The sequence below is a fragment of the Mytilus edulis genome, chromosome 7 (assembly GCF_963676685.1).
Source record: "Mytilus edulis chromosome 7, xbMytEdul2.2, whole genome shotgun sequence".
NCBI lineage: Eukaryota > Metazoa > Mollusca > Bivalvia > Mytilida > Mytilidae > Mytilus > Mytilus edulis.
In genome coordinates, this window is record NC_092350.1 from 77255458 (window position 1) to 77277223 (window position 21766).

The following is a 21766-nucleotide window of genomic DNA, read 5'->3' on the forward strand; positions in this document are numbered from 1 at the left end:
ATCATTGAAGGCGCTCGGATTCAAATAACTCTCGATTAATGCAACACAGAAAGGAGAGAACCGTTATCAGAACGTGCATATGAAATTTAACATATTTATATCTTTTAAAATGTAAATTGTTCATCAATTTCAATGTCTCTCTTCATCACTGTTGACCTGTTGTCTGTTGACAGTTGATACAGTCAAAAGTGTCCTGGTTTACGGACACACGCAATTAACATTTGAGTTTTGATTAATACAGAAAAGGCATTTTTTTTTACATGTATTGAAGGGATATATTCCATATATTTTGATGTGAGTTTTAAAGGTTGGAAGGTAAAATTTGTATGTTTTAACTACGTACGGGTTTAGTAAACCGGAAGTAATTGTCAGGTTAATAGTCGAAGTCATCCAGACGTTTTCGTCCCATTATTTGAATCGATCATCTTCAAGTTCATTCATGACCAAAATGACAAAAAAATATTGTGAGCAGATAAATTTACTCCTTTGACTGATTTGGGTAATACAGGCATTCTTTCAAAGCATGTCCACTACTTGAACAGTAAATAATCTGTTCTCTTTTCCCAAGCAATTAAATTGTTTTTTTTAGAACGTTTGCTATAGCTTGCTAGCAATAAACTTTCTTAAGGCATCGGACTCTAACCGGAAAAGAGACAGACTATCTTACTTTAGGAAGTGTGTCCTACTTCTAGATAATGTAGTACTGGTGTTTGAAAACAAAAATAGAAAGATTCTTTTGAAATTTTGAGCTCTTCTATTTTAATAGCATACAGCTTGAATTAAAAATTATGTACTGAATTTTCATCGATAAATCAAATAATTCAACTTCATTTGAAAATGACGAACAAACACTACTTCGCGTATCTGCGCTACGCAGAAAGTAAAATCTATTTACACACGAGACAGCAGTTTCTACGTTACGATTTTATCGGTATTCTCCAGACATGTGTCGGATCCATATATATGTGTGCCTCCAACATTTTGTCCAAACAGGAGTACTATAATCCCGGTTTCAAAGGTTTCCTTCCTTCCTCCGGTTGAAGAGAAAAATAAAACCGTGTTTAAAATTTTCATAAATGAACATTTTTCGTCGCTTACTACGATTTTTACAAATGTTTATGCAATAGGTAAAAGCCAGAGAGTATCGGAAGTATCATGGTATCTCAGCCCACAACAAACTTGGACTATAATAAACTCTGCCTTTTACATATTTGGCATTAGAAATCAGACTATAACAAAATTTGTAATTATTCTAATTGCTATTAAGACTCCTAAACAAAGTTTTTGCTCAGTTCTTAATATGAGGCAGGCATAACCTGTGAATGGGTACGAAGTCTGTATGAATGATTCTTTTTGTAACTATATTTGTTAAAAAAAGAAACGGAAATACTGTAACGTTTTCGATTTTGATTCTGTTGTTAGGGATTTTACTTGTGACGTTATTTAAGTTATGACGTCATGTTCAATGTAAACAAAGAAACGCTATCATCAGGTAACATTTTTTCATATCGAGGAATTATTAAAAATGAAATTGGTATTGCGTTCCTTCCTATTTGATACTAGACTGATAAATATATATTTTACTCAAAGTTTCATGCAAACGAGACCAGTAAAAGGAAGTACATTGTAGATTTCTGCGCAGAGGCGGGATTTCAAAACATGACATAAAAAAAATTGAATGATTTTGAGTTCATTAGTACAATGAAAAATTTTGGAAATTTTCCCGTTTTTTTTGGTTTTTTTATTGAATTTTCTACTGTTATTGGGGACCACGCCCCCATATTATAATTCTTCTTGGGGTCTATTTAGTCATTTAGGTGTATTGTGAGGGGCCAACAGAAGGGAGGAATTTACTATAGAACCCTATGGGATTTTTTTTTTAATTTTCAATAACAAGAACTGCTGCAAGATGTGGTTATCCGACATTGATTTTTACATATATCTATATGGGTCAATCAATTTTTCCAAAATTAAGTTAAGAGGGGGGTGGGGGGATCAGTGAAAAAACTATGTGAATTAAGTTTTTTATCCTTCATTGAACTTTTGATGTCGTCCCTAACGTTTACATGTATTTAATACAGAATGGAAGACCAAGAAAAACAAGATGTAGTACAGAGGTTCCAAGCAAAGAAATTTAACAGGACCTTTACTGTCACAAAACCAGAATGTAATAGGGCTGCTGAAACACAACATAACAATGGTGCTATCATAATACCAGACACTCCAAGGTATGTCAGAACAACATTGTATTATATTATTCCACATTCAAGGAGTGGTTGGTAACCAATAGTATTCTTGTCCATTGATTGGTTCATCCATAAATTTGGTTGAATATTACTCTAGGGGGTTGGTGGTGTGAGGGGGAATTCCCAAGGGGGTATTATTTGTGCAATAACATGCACAACTTCTTATCGCTTTGTGAGAATTTTAACCTGGCCATGATTTTCCAAGAGTTTCTGATACATGTGATACATGTACATGTATGTAGTTTAACTAACATCATGAACATTGTGGATTTAATTTTTTTTCTCTTTTCTAAATGTCTATGATGGTAATGATGGTAACTTATCTTTTCCCCTGTTTGTCATGTTGGCAGCTCAGGAATTAGATCTATAATAAAGTTAATGCTAACCTACAACATATAATAGGAGATAATGACATACCACTCACCCTGACATTTCATTACACTCCTACCTCTGCCAATCAACAAATAGTTATCAATTATCAACTTCGTCCTTGGTCAACATAATCTGAACAGGTCCATATTTTGGCATATATATATATATATTAACTGAGTGAAAGTCCATCATTGATATATTACATATGAAAATAACGTATTAGGAAAATGTCATTGAATGTTCTTTTAAATATGTGTATTTTTAAATTGTATTTTGCCAGAATTTGAACATGTTATGGAAGATATCAATATTTTTGGACAACTTCATAGCTTGTTGCAATTAGCTTTCTTGTATACTTTGTAGCGTCTGCAATTAACATAAAATTTCTTGTAAACTTTTCTTTTTGTCTACTGTGGCGCTTCCTCTTTGGTTGTTATGTGTGAAGTCATGACGTCATTAATCTAAATTTAGAAAGATTTTTTATATTGACGGTAAATATACATATAAAGAGAAACATAAGTGTTACATAACGTCAATATAAATATACACGAAAACAGAAACAAGGCTTCAGATACTTAATTTTTTTTTTTCACAACAAAATGATTGTACATGTAAATGATTCATTCTAATACATCATGTAAATTCAATTAAAACAGGGCTTTCCATTCAAGCCGGTAGCCGGCGGAAATCCGCCGCTTACGGTGGCTTCAAGTGCCAGCTACTTCACTGACAAAAATATAAATTCAAAAAAAAAAATATCTTTTTCAAATGTTTACAGGCAGCCGAGAGACGTATATTGTCGCAAAGTCGCGGTCATGATAAACAAGGATGAAAAGTCAGTGTTTACCTTGGGCTAAATATAGTTCACATGAATTCAGGTCACTGATTGGTTGTCTATTTAAAGTCGGAATGCATCGTTTCTTTTCAAAGATAACAAGAGAGAAGTTCCGGTGGTCATTGAACGATAACAATAGAGACGTTCTGATGGTCATTAACTCGTTGGCTTTTTTTGGCTTTTAAAACGCGAAGACAATCAGATAGGATGACAAACTTATGTTATGAAATAATATTAGTCAAATTAAAGAAAGTGTAGTAGATCATATTGTTCAGAATCTGGAAAACAGTATCTTTTGAAGTTTTATGCAAAATAAATCGATCAAAATTTCCAACAAACTGGATGATTATTGTCGAGCCTTAGACTTTAGTCGAAAAAGCGAGACTAAGCGATCCTACATTTCGTCGGCGGCGGCGTCCACAAATATTCACTCTGTGGTTAAAGTTTTTGAAATTTTAATAACTTTCTTAAACCATACTGGATTTCTACCAAACTTGGACAGAAGCTTGTTTATGATCATAAGATAGTATCCAGAAGTAAATTTTGTGAAAATAAAATTCCATTTTTCCCGTATTTTACTTATAAATGGACTTAGTTTTTCTGCGGGAAAACATTACATACACTCTGTGGTTAAAGTTTTTAAAATTTAAATAACTTTCTTAAACTATCCTGGATTTCTACTAAACTTGTACAGAAGCTTATTTATGATCATAAGATAGTATCCAGAAGTAATTTTTGTGAAAACAAAATTCCATTTTTTCCGTATTTTACTTATAAATGCACTTAGTTTTTCTGCGGGAAAACATTAAATCACTCTTTGGTTGTAGTTTTTTTAAATTTTAATAACTTTCTTAAACTATCCTTGTTTTGTACAAAACTTGGACAGAAGCTTGTTTATGATCATAAGATAGTATCCAGAAGCAAATTTCGTAAAATGACAAATCCATTTTTTCCATATTTTACTTTTAAATGGACTTTTTTTCTGCCAGGAAACAACGCATTTACTCTGTGGTTAAATTTTTAAAAATTTTGATAACTTTCTTATACTATTTTTTATTTGTACCAAACTAAGACAGAAGCTTGTTTATGATCAAAAGCTAGTATCTAGAATGAAATTTTGTTAATATTTTGTACCTGTGTATCTGTATTTTACTTATAAATGGACTTAGTTTTTCTTCCAGTTAACATTACATCCAGTCTGCAGTTAAAGTTTTTAAAACATTTATTAGATTCATAAACTATCCAGGATTTTTTACCAAACTTGGACAGAAGCTTCCTACAATCCAAATATGGTATCAAGCGGAACATTTTTATTGATTTTTTTCCTCATTTTTGTTGATCCTGCAATTTACAGCAAAAGTTGGCGAGACACTGGGTTCCGCAGAACCCTTAAAAATTTCTTTAATAAAACTCCTTTAAAAGTAAATGAATTTTAAGCATAAGGTAATGAAAATAAAAAACTAACATAAAAAAAAAATTCTTTGAGTTTTTTTTTTCTTTCTTTAATTTCATACATAAAAAATGGTCATTTGAAAGATTAAATTAGGTGCCAGGAGATTGCGAGAATGCAGGATTTTGCTCTATTTATGCCAGAGCTTCCAGACTCCCTGTTGTAAGGCACCATGCTTACAGCTTGGTGGGCATCTTGCTTCGCTGAACGCATGTTATAGCCACCTATAATTAGGGCCCCGCCAAAGGCGGTGTCGCCCTATAGTGATCAGTCCGTCCGTCCGTCTGTAACACTTTGTGTCCGCTCCATATCTAGAGAACCATTATGATTTCATACTTTATACTTTACATGTTTATTAACCACCACCAGAGGGCGTGTCATGATGTATGTACAACTTCCTAGGTCAAAGGTCAAGGTCAAAAAACTTTGGTTTCAGTTGACAACCCTGTGTCTCGTGGTGAAGATCGTGTCCGCTCTATATCTTGAGAACGGTTATGATTTCAAAGTTTATACTTGACATGTATATGAACCAACACCAGAGGGTGTGTCATAATGTATGAACGACTGCCTAGGGCAAAGTTCAAGGTCAAAAACTTTGGTTTCAGTTGACAACCCCATGCAGTGCTCTAGCTAGAAATCAAAAGGGGCAGGGTGCCAGTGGAGGGCAGGGCACTTTTTATGATAAGAAAAGGCACTGCTCACTTTTTTGTCTACGTTTCTGTGTGTATCACGAGTTAACGAATCTCTTTCTTTTTTTACTGTATATGTTTTTTTTTTAAAATAAAGATGCTTTTCAACTATAGTCTTTATTTCATTGTTTGTGTAGTTATGAATGATATAGTACATCTTCATCAACATATTATGTTTTTACAGTTTAACTTCACTCTACCCATTGTCAAAGAATATGTGGTTTTATTTTTATCTACATAGGAATTATAGCTTTTAATACATCATTTGATTAGAAACTGAGAGCATTACTAATTTAACAATGTTTAGAACATGGATTGCTAAAAGTATAATTATCAAGTAGAAATTGCAATATATATTTTTTAATATGTTCAAAGACAGTTAATATCTTTAAGGTAACATTATTATGTTATTATATATTCAATTGGTAATTTATTCCTTTTTTTGATACTAGATAATATTTTTAGAGCACAAATTTGTAATAAGCTAAAACAGGGGAAGTAACTCCAAAATCAATTTCCACCACGTTTGAGTTAATTAAAAACTGTGCTTGTCGCTAACAAGTTGAGATGGAAGGCATTTCTGTAAAGGCAAAGTTTTATTTTGATGACTTAAATATTAATTCAATTCTAAAGTCATGAAAGTCTTCATTTATATACGCTCTTCCATTGTGACTTGGAGATCGAAAATGCCGACCCAAGCTAAACACACTCACCCGTTGACACATTCATCAAAAGTATGACAAAAAGATACATTGTCCTAATTAAATTACCTAGTTATTAACACCTTTGAAGTCTTTATCATTGTAATTGATTGTAATGACATGATTAACTGGGGGCAATCACACAGGTGTCATATCTGTAATTAACTTGGAGATCAGAAATCGATGAAACAAAATTTTACCATAACGGCACAAGACAATTTTGGAAAAAGACGTCAGGGCAGAAGGGCGCTGATGAAGGCACCCAGGGCGCGGCTGAGGGCACACAGGGCGCGGCGCCCTTCTATTTTGGGCTAGCGAGACCACTGCCATGTCCTATGGTAAAGATTGTGTCCGCTCTATATCTTGAGAACCGTTATCATTTTAAAGTTTATACCTGAAATGTATATAAACCAATATCAGAGGGTATGTCATAATTTATGTACAACTTCCTAGGTCAAAGGTCAAAGTCAAAAACTTTGGTTTCAGTTGACAACCCCATGTCCTATGGTAAAGATCGTGTCCGCTCTATATCTTGAGAACCGTTATCATTTCAAAGTTTATACTTGACATGTATATAAACCAACACCAAAGGGTGTGTCATAATTTATGTGCAACTTCCTAGGTCAAAGGTCAAGGTCAAAAACTGGGTTTCAGTTGACAACCCCATGTCCTATGGTAAAGATCGTGTCCGCTCTATATCTTGAGAACCGTTATCATTTCAAAGTTTATACTTGACATGTTTATAAACCAACACCAAAGGGTGTGTCATTATTTATGTACAACTTCCTAGGTCAAAGGTCAAGGTCAAAAACTTTGATTTCAGTTGACAAACCCATGTCCTATGGTAAAGATACAATTTTTTAATGCACATTATTCACAGCGGGGCCCACAGAGATGGCTCCCATCTCAATGATATCTAGTTTTAATTGAGCCTCTACTTCAATTTCATTGGAAAGCCCTGTTCATGGTTAAACATGTTTAAATGTCAATAACCATTGGTTGGGTTCATAGGTTATGATACTGGTTGACACAATGGTTGATATAAAGGGTCTTCATGGATTCTAGTAAATTTAAGAGAAATTTTTATACTTGTTTTGTGATCCCCTTTATGCATTATTTTGAAATATATTATGATTTATATTTCCATTTATAGTCCAGTATTTTCAAGATTCTCTGGTAAAAGAGACAGACTTTTTGAGCACGGAAAATCTCAACCTGAATGTGTTACAAAGAAAGCTAGGAAATCTCTAGAACCAACAGAAAATATAGGTCGATATTTTCAATCAGATCGTACTAATGAAACAAAGCATGAAGGAAGTGCTATAGCAGCTTCAAGAAAAAAAATGGACTCCTGCATTTTAAGTCAATATAAAAATGAAGGAACAAAGAAGAAACACACAATGGAAACTGATAAATATTTTCAGGATTTGTGGACTGATTACATTGAGAGCAATATTGATAATCCTACTGGCTCTGTAACTAATATGTCACCAACTCAGAAGAGGAAAAAGCAGAAAGATATAAATTTTGATTTTGAGGTTCTTGTGAAAGAAAGTGAAGATCATCTGTCTGCACTGTTGAAAAAAAGAAATGAAACTGTAATTCAAAAGAGAAATGAGAGTTTATGCGAACCTAGAAAGAAAAGGCTTGCTCTGGATGCTGACAGTGCTGCTCATTTACACAAAGATCAAAACAATTCTCTTGAATTTACCCCAGATAGACAAAAAAATGGGTCATTGTTTACAAAAAACGGGGAGAATTCCGATCGTATTAATCACAAATTTTCTAGACTTAAAATGGACAGACAGGAGAAAGAACGAATTGACAGATTACTTGATAGTTCTGATAGTTTGTCACCAGAACTGCCTTCATCATATAACAAACAAAAAATACCTCAGCGGAAATTCCAGTTAAGTCATTGTGGCTGGCCATCAGACTCGGATTCAGACACCAATTTAGATAATTCAGACACAGTTCCTTTACGTGAACTTATTGGTCGAAATTTGTCTGATAAGAAAAAGAATTGCAAGGATACAGTTATGACAGTAGAAAAAATTGATAAAAAAAATTGTCGTGAAAGAATTCTCATGTATGGAAAAAAAGAGCTTGATTCAAAAGGCCTTAAACATTTTGTTCCAAAAAGAGATATAAAGGAGAAATATTTCTGCTCACCTAGACTTGAAAGTAAAAATGGTGTGAAAAGAAGCACACAAACTTCTGATTCACAAAACTCAAAAGTCTCAGGTACAGGAAATGATAAAATGCACCCGCAAACATCAAGAATTGGCCAAATTGTACAAACTTCTACCTCAAATGAACAGAATATGTCAGCTATATCTATATCAAGTGCTGAAAGCCACGAAACTCCTCCACGAGATATTGACAATGTCATTTTCCATACAGAAGATAATTTTTCTCCATTAGCACAATCAAATTTCACAAATGGTTTCCATCCAACTTTTTCCAGTCCAAGATTGCCTGTGCCAATTTCCATACGTAGAGGGAGACATGCAGACAGAAGATTTCGCCCAGAAAGGATAATGGATGACTTTGATCCATCACCTGCAGAACTAATGTCTGACCAAGTCCAACCGTCTGCTAGTAATTCCCCTCCATCAAGAGATCATAGATTATTATCTCCAATGAATAGATCAAGATGGGCCAGAAGTCACAAAGGTTTGTAAGCAATCAAAACTTTTGCAATGTTTTAGACAATGTATTTAATTGTCCCAGAATGCATAAAATTTTGGGGTTTGCATTTTTTTCACAATGTTTCATCTTCAAGAAAAAATTTAAGACCTTTGAAGAATGACAAAAACACAAAGTACAATGTTGTATATCATGTATATATTACAGTAAATAGAATTTTATGCATATACATATACCTGTAAGTGAATGGTTAAGGTTTTAAATAAGGTATATTTTTTGCACCGGTACATATCTTGCAAAATTTGATGATAGAACAGTCAATGAATTAAAAAAGAACATTAATCTTAACATGGAAAGGATAAGACAATTTAATATAGTACACAGCAGTTGCTGTTGAATTTGACACAAAACAACAGTGTAAGCTTCTCTTTATTTGTAGTGTAAACAGTGTAAATGTTCTCTCTGATTGAAATATTATATATCATATTCATAACTCACTTTAAAGACAACTTTCAAGTTGTTTGAGTTTATTTGTATCATGCATCTATCCATCTATTAATCTTAAAGGGAGATTGTCCAGAACAAGGAATTTAAGTCGGGATAGTGTATCAAGCCATGGTTCTGATTTCATGTTGACATCACATCTGTTGACACCAAGGACAAATGATGCAGTGCAGCGAGTCCAACAGCACCAAAATGACGAAGATTTTGCAAGACGTTTGCAGGTACTTTAAATGACTGTCAGGCTGATAGTGATAGACAATGAACACATTAAAAATACAAGTTAAGAACAAGCACTGCACACACCATTAATACAACTTTAGATCAAGCACTGAATGTACATAAAATACAATTTAAGACCAAGCACTGACATGACTTGATTAACAATAAACAGAATTTGAGAAGTTGAGACCATTATAGGATTAAACAAATTTTTTCTAGAGGTTATTGATGTGTAAACTGGGGCGATTAACTCACAAACTGAATAAAAGTCCGAAGGACTTTTATGTTGAGTTTGTGAGTAAGAGCCTTGATTTACACATCAATAACCTCTAAAAAAATTTGTTTAATCCTTATAATTCTTCAGCCAAACATTTTTTTGTTGATGGCTACTATATATATTTACCAATCAAAAGCAAAATGGCAAGTCGTAACTAAGGAGTACGCCGCCATCTTGACTTTCGAAAAACCATAAATATCCGATAAATACAACGGAATCTTAAATGAAATAGCACCTACCTCAAAAAAACTTCATTTTAATTAAATTTTATCCGAATTTGAAGCGTACACGTAACGAAATAATCTTTCCCTTGAAAATTTCCATTCGTATGACGTCGTGTTTTGCCATGACGAAAATTCGCCAAATCCTTCATGAAATTTCTCGGAATTTTATTAAATTTAATTTTTGTACATTTTCAAAGCTTTAGTGCAATAAATTTATTTCTTTTTTTGTTATATATGCACTAAAATAGTCACAACTGTTATGCAATTGTTTTTTAATCTCAATTTGCTGAAAATCCCGGGATCACTGCAAGCTTGTGTATCGCGCATGAATAGATTACATAAGTAGTTTCAGAAACATGGTTTATCGAAGTGTAAACTTATAGAAAAATTCTAATTGACCAATCCAATTCAAGTATTTATAGATATGCAAATCATATAAGAATTATGTATAAATGAACATGTACAAAGCATACAGTAAATACAAGTTAAGACTATGCATATAGCATACACAAATACAAGTTAAGGTTATGCATACATAAATACAAGTTAAAGTTAAGGTTATGCATACATAAATACAAGTTAAAGTTAAGGTTATGCATACATAAATACAAGTAAAAGACTATGCACATAGCATACATAAATACAAGTTAAGACTATGTATCTAACATACAATAAATACAAGTTAAAATTATTTCTGAAAAAAATCCATGCATGCTCATATTGATTGCAATCTGACATAACTTGATAAATCATGTCATCTTCAACTCTGATAACATTTCAAACTGTTACTACAAAAGTATATTTCTAATAACTCTGCTGAAAATCGTCTTGTGTTCAATGGCCAAATGAATTGGTACACAGACGTTTTATACTGAAAATTGAAACAATTTTAAATAGTCGAGCTGTGAGATCAAGTTTAAAATTGTAATAAACAAATTAAGTATGTCAGTGTCAGTTATTTAGAGTGATGACCCAAGTAGGTTACAATTTATAGGAAACACAAAAATACATACAATTTGAAGTTTTATTTAAAAAAAGGCAAAGTGAGAATATTTTTTAGCTTTGAAGGGTAGAAGAACTGGTTTAAAGGTTTTGGACTTTTTTGGGCAGACAGAACACAGATTTATTTTACAACATCAATGTATTTATTTCAGGAAGAAATGGACATGGAGTTTGCCATGTCATTACAAAACCTTGAGAGTGGTCCCCAAGCTGTCCCTACCGTCACTAGTACTAGCAGTGGTACAACACCTACAACAGATGATGAGTCTGATAACAGAACACATCAAAATAGAACGAGGCTGTATGGACTGGAAGGTATGAACACAGCTTCGTTCTTTCTCATTTTGAAACAAAAGCTAAAAAAATATCATAAGAGAAACAGATTCTATCACTATTATTCATGTATCACGATATTTCTCCAATCTCACCAGTTAGATTTTAACAATTTAAGGGGGCTCAAGGGTATAAATCCCTTTTTTTTTAATATAGGATTTTTTTGTATAAATGAACTTCATCATATACTTAATAGAAAAATGAAATAAGAAAATGTGGTCACCGTTCCTTTAAGCTCAAAATCAGCCATCGAAGCATTTTTATTAAGATACTTCTGTTGAACTAATACACATTGTAATAAGAGAAATAGAGGTTATATCAAAATAAAAAAAGAACTAAATTACAGAAATCACTTAGATTTTACAGACTTTGTTTAGTCTATATAAGTACAGCTTATTTTAAAAAATAATAAAAAAATATAGGTCACCAACAAGTTAAAAAAAAATGCCATTTTTGCACCAAAGGGAGATAATTTAGAGCTTTTTTCAATGATATAACATTTTAAAAGTCATCTGTGGCCAAAATGAATTGATTTTTTTGGTTGATTATTGTTCCATATCATAGAGTAACAACTAACTGGGTAATAAAAAAAATTGGTAATGAAAAAAAAATGTTCAAAATATGACTGAAATTTTTGTACCCGCTCCTTTTAAGCTTAGCAAGCTGAGTGCTTTAAATACTAAAATATTAACTGGCTTGTTTTAGTGATGGAATCTGTATCTTACTCACTATCTGGCAAGAATCAAATGATTTAATGCTTTACTCATTTGTTCCCCATTCCAGACATTTAAAATCAATAATTGATTTTGAATATTTCCTATTGAATTGTCCCACACACAACTTGTTGCAGGGGGACATAGAAATACTGTTTGTCAGTTCCATCTAGTTTCCACACTTAAATTTCAGTTTGCCTCATGGATATTTTTTGAAACTCATATTCAATGCAAAAAATCAAAACTAAATTAGGCAGTGAGTAATGTACAATTCTAGTGTTATGAAACTTTTTTAACTTTTTTAAATTTCAAAGTTTTAGCCATTCCTGTCTGACATATTCTTCTAGTATTTATTTTATTGTATGTTTATGTAAATGTCATGATTATATTATCGTTACATGTAATGGTTATTATGCATTTGACTGTCTTATGGGTGTAATTTGTGTGCTTTATAAAGTTTATCAATATTTCTTATACATTATTTTTTGCCTTGTTTTTATTTTTGCAAAACCTGTGACAGACTACATTTTAAAATCAACCACTGGAAAAAAGAGTTTCACATACCTGTACTAAAAATCAATCCGTAAACATCGAACATTTTTTATATCTTTGACTTTTTGTTTTTATTGTTACAGATATTGAGACTTTTATTAATCTTCCTGATGAGGTTTCACCAAATATAGAGGTAAGATAGCATAGCTAACACCAAACAGCAAGTTATAAGGGCCCCATGTCACATGACTAGTGTCATGTTTAAAAAAATTAAAAATATATATATAAATTGTATACAATCCTTTTTACTTGAAGAGAGAATTTAAGTTAATTTATATTTTTAATATCATTAATGCTTGATAAAATTACACATAAGCCTTTGACTTAAAAGTAGCAACAGAAGTCCTACAACATTATCAATGATTAGATAAAGAGATGTGTTGCATAAGACAACAGTCAATAGAAGATTAAAGGACCAGGATATGAATAGCTTCATGTTACTGCAATAATGCTTATGAAACCTAGGGAAAACATCAAGACTCAAAATACAGCTATCCCTTATTCATATCAATATTGTTCCATTTATGTTGTAAAACATTTACTTACTTTTCTCATTGATGGCTGGTTTTGATTCAAGCCTGGCAAAGTTTGAAAAAAGTAATTTATGCTGTCTTGTACAATATAAACCTGAACTATCTGGTGCTGTAATTTGTTGCTCATTTATTATCATGCTGAAGTTTTGTGTTGAAATTTAAAATTCTAGAGTTGAGAAGGATAATTAACTGGCACTTGAAGAGGAATCTTTATTTTCAAAATTGATTTATTTTTACATATTTAGCAAATGATACGAGCTACCAGAAGTACAACTCCACCACGAACAAGGACTAGACAGAGAGGAAGCAGACGACAAAGAAACTCTAACAGTCTTGAAGCTCTAAGTATATATGTTTCCAATTCCATAGGTGGTTAAGTTGCATTGGTTCAGCTTAATGTTGCTAATTATTTATTGTGGATTGAGGAAAACTTGCTTTTTCCTGGGGTATATAATTTCATGGTTTGCCAAAATGTGCATACAAGTCTAAAGAAAATTTGTAATTCGTTAAAACAATGAATTTGTGTTTAATCTGTACCCATGAATTTCACAAAAATTGGAATCCATTGGATAATAATGAATTCACAGTAGTGTAATGAACACCCCTGAATTGAGAGTATTCTGTATGGATCTGACGACAGTTTGATTCATCAACAAAATCGTTTTTTTTTTGTTTTTTTTTTTTTTATCTATGAATGGAAATAACACTTTTCTACTAATTTTCTCTTGAAAAAAATTCGCAACTTTTTTGTGTTGCACATATAAGATTAGTGTTAATATATAATGCATCCCAACCAAGGATCCGGAAATTTTTTCACCTAATTTCGGTCATTTTCGGATAACTTAAAAGTTGGTGCCCTTTTTCAAACAAAGATTGTGTGTATTATGCTCATACAGTCATACTCGTAGCATCAACGAACTTGTTTAACTGTTGCATCGCATTTACTTCAGAAATTTCCCTACCATTTTCCTTAAAATCGATCTTGAGCAATAAAAGGAAGGCAACAGTTTAAAAATGAAAAACGGTAAATTTCTCAAACTTCGCTTACGTTTCTTTCCATTTTTTAAGACAAAATTATAACCGGATGTTTTACGACAATAGTAAAACGACCAATTCCGGACTCATTTCCGGGATTAGTTTTGTTTATCAAATTCACAGGAAATCGTCAGCTTTTTAACTGTTTTACCTTGAATAGTGTTTGAATATTAATTATAATAGTTGGACTTGTTTAATTTAGCATGAAATCATTTTGAATTTACGATTTAGTGTCTAATTTTGGGAAGAGCATTTCAAGCATGCATATTAGTAAACATAGCACGTGTGTTTGTAGTGAAACAATATTTTGTTCTACGTAAATTAATTTAATTTTAATTTAATTTTAAATCAGAATTGACAATTGTCTTAGCTGAGAAAAGTAATTAAATAATGCAGACAGTTGTTATGAACTTTTAATTTCTTTAAAAAATTAGTTCTGAGCTTGTGATCAATAGAAAATTTAATTAAAAACACAGGTAAAGAGATTAGCGATCATTAGCCAATATTTCCCGAGGCATTACTATGGTTATTAGGAGGGCCCTCAGGATTATAACACTTTACTGGAGTGGCAGTTTTATAACAGGAAAAGGATAACAAACAAAAAATAAGTTCAAAATGGCGATTTGGACAATGTTAGAAACTCGATCTCAACGAAATGACATTAAATGTCTAAAATGACCGAAATTGTTTCTGTAAAAAAATAAAATTTGTCCTAAATCCCAATTACTCATTTAGGACAAAATACTTTCAGTTTAGGTCAAGACTGGCATATATGACCGTTCCCGGACCCTTGATCCCAACCAAAAAGAAAACAAACAGCCCATGGTCTTCAACACAGCCAAAAAAAAAACCTGTGTTCCAAGGATTGTCTAAAAAAACACTTTGGAGAAAGTCACATAAAGCTTGCTTTACATAAAATTGTTCACTTATCATGCATATAATCTTACCAAACTTATTTTTATGACCCATTTATTGGCATTATGTTTTCTGGTCTGTCCGTCCGTCCATTCGTCCTGCTTCAGGTTAAAGTTTTTGGTTAAGGCAGTTTTTTATGAAGTTGAAGTCCAGTCAACTTGAAACTTAGTCCACATGTTCCCTATGACATGATCTTTCTAGTTTTTAATGCCAAATTAGAGATTTTACCCCATTTTCAAGGTCCACTGAACACAGAAAATGATAGTGTGGATGAGGCATTCATGTACTATGGACACATTCTTGTTTATGACTCAATTAGTAAGACACTTAAAAATAAAAGTTGACAATAAATCACTATTAAAGTTAAGGTAGGATTGAAGTCTTTTGATTTCCACCTTTGCAAAATGTTTTCCTGTATACTTTGATACAAATAAAGATGCAGGTGTCATCATACAGTCCATAAAATTGCATAATAACTTTTCTTTGTAAATGTTTTCTGTTGTCACACATATAGGTATGGTATATTAATTCTATATTAAATGTTTTTTGCAGGTAGAATGGAAGCACACTTGATGTCTATTCTTGATGACTACGGTACATCTCCTGTAAGTTTACCTAATTTGTATATACCTTCTTATATGAGTGGAAGGTCTTCCTTTATGTGTGTCTAGTGATGCACATGTCTGTTAATATAAAAAAAGAAGGTGTATTATGTTTGCCAACTTTCCAACTGACAAATGATGTAGGAATTATCAACTATTGACACTGCACAGTCTTCAACAATGAACATCAACATGATCAACCCAAAACCACATAGCAAGCTTTTATTTATAAAGGCCTTGAAATGACAAATGTTAAAGTATTTAAATGAGAAAATTAACAGCCGGATAAAACAATAAATGAATACCAAATATATGATATACAGCAACAACTGACATCTACTGGATTACATGCTCCTTACTTTTAGCAGGCACATACATAATGTGGTTGGGTTAAACAAGCATCTAACCCTCCCCTAACTAACATGATCCTAGTTGTCATGTGGTTAATTGAGGACCACTTTTTGAAATGAATTGAAATCAACAAAGTTTGTAGGTTGAACATATTTTCAGCTGTAACAGCAATGCAAACACCAATCTGAGTTGTAATCCTGATCTGTCTGTTGAAAATGTATTAGAATTTTTGCTTTTTATTTTTTTTTAGAGCAGAATGGTAGATTTAGCAGAAATGTATTTTTGATGATGTCAATTGATAGCTATATATGTCATAGAATATAAGTAAGTTTGTGCATTTGGTTTATATTTTTCAGGTCAGGGGTCAGAACAGACGAGGACGCCGTTTCTTCCCAGCATTCAATGTTTCTGCATCTGAAGGACAGGACTACGAGGTTACAATTATCATTTGTTTTGTTTGTTCCACATTTAAAAAAGTATAAAGTAAAAAAAGATATTTGGTTGACTTCTCATCCCCTCTGTTAAAGTTATGAGAAAAATATTGTCTTCTTGTACAGTAATTTTAAAAACACATCCCCTATTTGAAATGATTTAAAAGTTATGAGAGATTGAAGTGGGGTATCCCTGTACAATGGACACATTCTTGTTTCTGTAATAACATAGGTGTACTATGCATGATTGGCAAACTATGAACTGCTATATCTTTCTATAGTTAAGTATACATAAAGACGATGATAATTTCAATAGAACTTGTATACATTTAAAAAAAAACTATTTAAATATATTGTCCCTTTGAAATATGTAATGTTATCACAGTTCTTTGATTTTTTAGTCCACAATATCAAATGTATGTTATTTTTCTCTAATTACATTATAGAGTTATATCCTTGACTGGTTATCAATGCTGGTTTATTCTAGGCTGTTATGATTATTTGTACCTATGTAGTCAAAATTCCAATGATTGAGATTTTTATTCTTTTTAAAAGGTAATTGTTTATGTTTATGTAGGAGTTGCTGAATCTGGCGGAAATGTTGGGTGATGTAAAACAACGAGGTTTGACTAAACAGCAAGTAACCAAACTACCTGAGAGGAAGTACCAGGTGTGTCCTGGAGAGGAAGTAAAGGAATGTCTTGTCTGTATGTGTGAATTTGAGGACAAGGATCAGCTTAGAATCCTGCCTTGCTTTCATGAATTCCATACTCCATGCATAGATAAATGGATTGGTGTAAGTTTATACTCCATGCATAGATAAATGGATTGGTGTAAGTTTATACTCCATGCATAGATAAATGGATTGGTGTAAGTTTATACTCCATGCATAGATAAATGGATTGGTGTAAGTTTATACTCCATGCATAGCTAAATGGATTGGTGTAAGTTTATTTCATAGATAAATGGATTGGTTTAAGTTTATTTCATAGATAAATGGATTGGTGTAAGTTTATTTCATAGATAAATGGATTGGTGTAAGTTTATTTCATAGATAAATGGATTGGTGTAAGTTTATAGATAAATGGATTGGTGTAAGTTTATTTCATAGATAAATGGATTGGTGTAAGTTTATTTCATAGATAAATGGATTGGTGTAAGTTTATAGATAAATGGATTGGTGTAAGTTTATTTCATAGATAAATGGATTGGTGTAAGTTTATAGATAAATGGATTGGTATAAGTTTATTTCATAGACAAATGAATTGGTGTAAGTTTATAGATAAATGGATTGGTGTAAGTTTATAGATAAATGGATTGGTGTAAGTTTATTTCATAGATAAATGGATTGGTGTAAGTTTATAGATAAATGGATTGGTGTAAGTTTATAGATAAATGGATTGGTGTAAGTTTATAGATAAATGGATTGGTGTAAGTTTATTTCATAGATAAATGGATTGGTGTAAGTTTATAGATAAATGGATTGGTGTAAGTTTATTTCATAGATAAATGGATTGGTGTAAGTTTATTTCATAGATAAATGGATTGGTGTAAGTTTATAGATAAATGGATTGGTGTAAGTTTATAGATAAATGGATTGGTGTAAGTTTATTTCATAGATAAATGGATTGGTGTAAGTTTATTTCATAGATAAATGGATTGGTGGAAGTTTATAGATAAATGGATTGGTGTAAGTTTATTTCATAGATAAATGGATTGGTGTAAGTTTATAGATAAATGGATTGGTGTAAGTTTATAGATAAATGGATTGGTGTAAGTTTATAGATAAATGGATTGGTGTAAGTTTATAGATAAATGGATTGGTGTAAGTTTATTTCATAGACAAATGGATTGGTGTAAGTTTATAGATAAATGGATTGGTGTAAGTTTATAGATAAATGGATTGGTGTAAGTTTATTTCATTGGCTCTAAACCAGCTGTAAATGTCACTTGATATATTTTATGTGTCATTAAATTTTTTTCAAAAATCTTTTTGTCATACAAACGAATACCAAACTGGATATAAATCTCAGTACTAGTCTTCACCACTGAAAAAATAAAGATGAAGAAGACATGAAAACCTAGACCAAAATCAGGCATTGTTCACATGGCCTTGACCTCATTTCATAGCTTAGTGATCAATGTTAAGTTTTCGTTGTCAAGTCTGTATCTCAGATGCTACATTGTATACTGTACCAATAGGTAAACTATATTTGGGGTATAGAATGATTGTAAGGTGTACTTGTCAAACCCAAAGGTCTTTTCTGACATATTTAATGGTCATTGAAAATGTTTAGTTTTTATGGTTGTGTCTATTTCTAAGATACTACAGACAGACATGTACACCTTACAATCATTCCATACACCAAATATAATGGCCTATTACTTATAGCACCAAGGTGAAGTTTTCCTTGTGAAGTCTGTATCTCAAATGTTATGATGAACAAAACAGGTCCACTATATTTGGTGTATGGAATGATTGTAAGGTGTACATGTCAGGATTGCCTTCTGAAAATTATTTAAATAATGAAGAAAGTTGTCATTTAATTTGAATTTCTTTATAATATTAAAAATGTTCTGAGATTGTGATCAGTCAGGAGTGAATTTAAACTGCAGTTGAAATTGATAAACAATCTTAGCAAATATTTCCTGGAGGCATTAATATAGCTATTAGGAGGGCCTTCAGGATTATCATACTATACTGGAGTGGGAGTTTTATTACAGAAAAGGGATAAGAAAACAAAGACATATATGCAAAATGTCTTTAAAAATGGCTATCTCAATGATATGACTTTTGTCAGAAATCCAAATCTGTAGTTTACGAGAAATAGCTTTCAGTTTTGGACTTGTCTGGCAAATATGACCATTTCCTGAAACCCTTGTTCATCTGATCTTAAACCACATTTTTATGGATCATTGGTAATCATAAGTGTATGTTATACTTGTAATTAAAACTTAAGTTTACAGTTTTTCAAAAATAATCCAATCATAATAAAAGCATGGTGAACATTTTAGCATGGCTCTCTTGTTTTTATTTGTGGAAAAAAATATAGATATATACATCTGTTGTGAACAATAGATTTATTAAAAACATTTAAATTTTGCTTTTTTTTTTAGGTAAATGCTACATGTCCAGTTTGCAGAGTAGTGGTGAATGTTTGAATGTGTTTTGATAAAGACAATGTGCAATTATATGGAATACCAATTACCTGTATATAAATGTGTTACCTTACATGTCACAAGAAGTGCATATAGACAGACACAATATCAATGTATTACATATTCATTTGTATTATTTTTTATAGTAGAATAATCACACATCCATGTTAAAATCTCCTATTTGTGTTAAAACTCAAAACAATAGAAAAGCATCATTCAAGGGGTAGACATTTGTATAACAAGTACTGCAAATGTACTTATTTTCCAGAAATTTTAGCGGTAGATTTATTTCCAAAAAAAAAGAATATATGTGAATTAAATCGAGTTATTGATGAATGTAACAACCATTTAATAGATATCACTGGAGTTAACAAATATTCATGCGTGTTTACCATGTTGCCCTTAGATAACCTCAATTGACTTTGTGAAACTGTTCAAACAACGCCAGTTAACGTTATAGAAATTTAATTAAGAATAAAAAACAAAAGGTGAAAAATAAGCCTGACTACTATTGAAGTATATAAAGACTTATTAAACATCTATCAAAACTTAAGGTTGATGTAAAGATTGAATAATCTTTGTCTATTTTTTTTAAAGATTGTTAAACAAATGAAGATCCAATTAATGAAATTTTAAGAATTACAAAGCAGCTATTTAGGTTCAGATATCTTTGGAAATACCGTGAAATGAAATACACATGAATTCATCAACAATACCAAGATTGTGAAAAAAGTACTCCTGAAAAAAAGTACTCCTGAAAAAAGTACATAAACAGTAGTTATTATTTAATGGAAATACATATTGCAAAATGTGGTACACATAAAACAGACTGTATTAAGAAACCAACAACTAGTGCTTATATTACCATTTTTCTACTGGAGAAGACATCTTCATGATCTTTTTAAGTTGTTTGTTCTGAATGATTGAAATGCTGAGTATTTTATTACTAATTTAGTTATTCATGTTATTGTTCTTTAATTATAAAAACAATTTACTGAGGTGTATTTTTGTTTGTTTTGGTAATGAACATATGTTGATATCTTTTTGTTTTTTTTTGTTTTGATAAACTCGTTTTATTGTAGAATTAGCTAGAAAAAAACAATGAGGATTTAGAATTCCAAAAAGTACACTAATTTTCACCATTGGTAAAATAGATTTCTGATTACTTTTAAAGTGCACATGATATATACTTCAAATTGGAAATTATCGTATTTAAATTTACATTATTGATAAGTATAGAGGAAATGTGCAGTAAATTATATTTTTGTACAATAAAAAGTGCATTGCATTAATTTTGATGTCTCCTAACCTGTATTGTTGTGACAAAGATAACCTTTTTTTATAATTCCAAGATAAGTGCAATAAGGCTGCATAAATAATTGAGTTTTAGAAAAAAATCCATTAAATGTATTAAACTACCGGTAATGGAAGCTCTAAATACATAATGTGCTGATGCAATGGTATTTCATCCCTGACATAGAAACATAACATTCTGATCTGACCTAAGAAACAGCCCAGTTGCATTAGAACTCTTGAGAAGGTATTTTTATATTTAAACTCATTCATAAAAACCGACAATGTCCTGTTGAATACAAATGAAAATTACAATAAGACACCAATCTACAACACAAACCATAAACAATAAAAGACTGAGCAGTTTGAACCTCCAAAAAAACTGGATGATCTTGGATGCTCTGAAAGGGTAAGCAAATCCTGCTCCACATTTGTCACTGTTCATGTTGCCTGTTTTTGGTGTGTACTTTCAGTGGTTATTGAAATATATTTGACTTTTCTGTATGACCCACTTGTCACACTTTTGATTCAAAGTTTATATTATTATATTCTTGACTTATCAGGTTAATTAGTGAAGCTACTTATTTATGATATAATTATTGTCTGGCAAGACAACTTTTATGTTGATGTGCATGTAAAGTAATTATCTTACCTCTTATACATTTCTAGGAATATGATTGT

The 21766-nt window shown here is 31.6% G+C and overlaps 2 protein-coding genes across 12 annotated transcripts in view; one reads left to right on the top strand and one right to left on the bottom strand.

The window, feature by feature from the left end:
- LOC139482265 (lamin-B2.L-like) overlaps positions 1 to 2788 on the bottom strand; it is a 63015-nt gene extending 60227 nt beyond the window's left edge. For 6 of the 10 annotated variants that reach the window (XM_071266043.1, XM_071266041.1, XM_071266047.1 and 3 more), the window contains exon 1: positions 344 to 383. The gene's annotated coding sequence lies outside the window, so the exon portion shown is untranslated. Of the gene's footprint in view, positions 1 to 343; positions 384 to 2670 lie in introns of those variants that run through there. The other 4 variants (XM_071266039.1, XM_071266040.1, XM_071266042.1 and 1 more) reach the window with 3 other exon arrangements.
- On the top strand, positions 382 to 21080 carry LOC139482268 (uncharacterized). 2 transcript variants are annotated; one of them, XM_071266052.1, is made up of 11 exons: positions 382 to 464; positions 2082 to 2228; positions 7447 to 8969; positions 9510 to 9667; positions 11321 to 11483; positions 12850 to 12899; positions 13545 to 13644; positions 15802 to 15854; positions 16559 to 16636; positions 17211 to 17429; positions 19751 to 21080. In XM_071266052.1, exons 2-11 carry the CDS (start codon positions 2083 to 2085, stop codon positions 19793 to 19795), a joined length of 2535 nt encoding a protein of 844 aa, XP_071122153.1. In that variant the 5' UTR covers positions 382 to 464; position 2082; the 3' UTR covers positions 19796 to 21080. The 2 variants fall into 2 exon arrangements, with proteins under 2 accessions (XP_071122153.1, XP_071122151.1); XM_071266050.1 differs by having other exon boundaries at positions 398 to 499.
- The last annotated feature ends 686 nt before the right edge of the window (positions 21081 to 21766 follow it).

Bases quoted from the DNA above. Each gene is read 5' to 3' on its own strand.
- LOC139482268 (XM_071266052.1), top strand. From the start codon at position 2,083: ATGGAAGACCAAGAAAAACAAGATGTAGTACAGAGGTTCCAAGCAAAG. The intron at 16,637-17,210 runs GTTACAATTATC...ATGTTTATGTAG, and splicing joins CTGAAGGACAGGACTACGAG to GAGTTGCTGAATCTGGCGGA. The intron at 17,430-19,750 runs GTAAGTTTATAC...TTTTTTTTTTAG, and splicing joins GCATAGATAAATGGATTGGT to GTAAATGCTACATGTCCAGT.